This window comes from Pseudomyrmex gracilis, unplaced genomic scaffold, assembly GCF_002006095.1.
Source record: "Pseudomyrmex gracilis isolate BER0280 unplaced genomic scaffold, ASM200609v1 scaffold_1686, whole genome shotgun sequence".
In the NCBI taxonomy this organism is placed as follows: domain Eukaryota; kingdom Metazoa; phylum Arthropoda; class Insecta; order Hymenoptera; family Formicidae; genus Pseudomyrmex; species Pseudomyrmex gracilis.
The window spans coordinates 1-2,305 of record NW_018022270.1 but is presented as its reverse complement, the minus strand read 5'-3'; the positions used below and the strand labels follow the sequence as shown (position 1 = coordinate 2,305).

The following is a 2,305-nucleotide window of genomic DNA, read 5'->3' as shown; positions in this document are numbered from 1 at the left end:
GCATTGTGACTGGTGACGAAAAATGGGTTTTTTACGATAACCCCAAGCGCCGAAAATCATGGGGATATCCCGGCCACGCTTCTGCGCTGACGGCTAAACCGAATATTCACGGCTTCAAGGTCATGCTCTGTATTTGGTGGGACCAGTTCGGTGTAATATATTATGAGCTGTTAAAACCGTCTTAAATAATCACAGGAGATCTTTATCAAACGCAATTAATGCGTTTGAGCCGAGCATTGAAAGAAAAACGGCCCCAATACCTTGAAAGACACGATAAAGTTATTTTGCAACATGACAATGCTCGGCCTCATGTTGCAAAAGTTGTCAAAACATACTTAGAAACGTTGAAATGGGAAATCTTACCCCACCCGCCGTATTTTCCAGACGTTACTCCCTCTGACTATCACCTATTTCGATTTATGGCACACGGCCTGAGGGACCAGCACTTCCAGTCTTATGAACAAGTCCAAAATTGGATCGATTCGTGGATCGCTTCAAAAGATGACCAGTTCTTTCAACGCGGGATTCGATTGCTGCCAGAAAGGTAGGAGAAAGTAGTGGAAAACAATGGACAATACTTTGAAACATAAATGTATAATCAGTTTTTTACAATAAAACTTTGAATTTTGAAAAAAAAACGGCGGAAGCAAAGTTGTATACCTAATACAAAAAAAAACTTTTGCTATCTACTAAACACGATTTCCATTTACGTATTTATGCATTTTATCAGATAAATGGTTTACGAAAACAAACATTGACAACGACATTAAAACAATGTTTTTTTTATTCCTGGCATATTACTATATAATATTGATATTATTTCACTTTTGTTAACTACTTTTACAGGAAGTGTGAGTACTATATACCACTTTTATATGTTGTATTTTTCAAACTATAACGATATGTTTGTCAAACTTCGACTCTCGTTTTTAAGTTTATAACGTTTTCTGTTCAGTCTACTAAATATTACAACGTTCTATTTACATTTTATTATATATTTACATTCTCATATATATTATTCTAATATATATTCTTTAATTTATATATTGTTTATGGTGTCGCCTAAAAAAGCAACTCTACTGCGTACTATATACATGTATAACCGTTCCGTAATATATTATACGAATATATTATACGAATAACTTAAAATACTTTTGCCATCAAGGTGATAATGACCTTCCAATTATTGAACTTTACGGTATACTGTAATATTATTTACCTTGATGTTTCTGGTAACCACAGTTTCTCGAAACGGAAAAATCTTCGACATGTTTTCAAGAGCAAAAAATATAGGATACCACATTATGTAGGAATTGTTTGCATGAAATATACTGCTTGCAATTTCAAGATATATGTCTAGATCACTATTATCTGAAGTAGACTTGTCGTTATATTTTGTATTTTGCACCAAAAAATAAAAAGCATCGTCTACTATTTGTGCTATAGAGACGTCATGTACATTTGCGATCTTAAAATCTCCATTTTTTAAGAAAAAAGCAATGTGCTTCCAAGATTTTCGGTCATAATTGACGCGATATCCTACAACAAATAAAAGTTTAAAAAAAGTGATAGTGAAAAACAAAATAAAATAAACAATTATTCTACAAAAATAATGAATAATTTTAATACACTATATGTTTAATAAAGAGAAACTTGATAATTCACATGTATGTTATTACATTACCACTGGAATGCGCGACAATGACAAACTCATTTTTTCTAAAAAGCGATAGACGAATATATTTTCTGTATGGTGTTAAGATATCATTATACGTGACAGTACTTTCTGTCAGTGGTAGTCTTTTAACAGTCACAGGTATCCACCAATTTAGTTCGCACTGCTTTTTGTGATCAACAGTAAAACAGTCTATGACAGATATTGCTACCTGTGTATCATTGACTTGTTTTACATGTAACATAGGATAACCAACTTCTGCTGTCCATACAGTTAGTATTCTTTTTATGTCTTCCGAAAAGTATGTAAACTTATTTAAAAACGCCTCAAAATTCCAGTACCATAACTTATCGAGAATTGATAAGTCCTTATACATGTTATCTGATATTTTGTCACTGCCAACAAATAACGTAATAAAAAATATATTACTAAAGCTCGTCATAAATCTCAAAAAAAAAAAGGTTTAATGATTGTTGTGATAACTTTACGACTACAGCGAACATCGTTTAAGAAAAAACTGTCAAACAACTGTGTACTCTGTTGTGAAATTTAGTTCTAATTTCGTTCGGGCCATTGAGCAATTGCGGTAAGTACGCATCATTGCTCAATCGACCCGGTTTTGTTTCAAAA

General features: G+C 32.7%; 1 protein-coding gene across 1 annotated transcript in view; it reads right to left on the bottom strand.

Moving 5' to 3' along the window:
* LOC109862373 (aminopeptidase N-like) overlaps window positions 1–2,051 on the bottom strand; it is a 7,941-nt gene extending 5,890 nt beyond the window's left edge. Inside the window, exons 1-2 of the mRNA XM_020442409.1 lie at window positions 1,784–2,051; window positions 1,220–1,539 (exon numbers count right to left, since the gene is read on the bottom strand). Coding sequence (XP_020297998.1) covers window positions 1,220–1,539; window positions 1,784–2,051 — 588 coding nt within the window. The remainder of the gene's footprint in view (window positions 1–1,219; window positions 1,540–1,783) is intronic.
* Window positions 2,052–2,305: the final 254 nt, after the last annotated feature.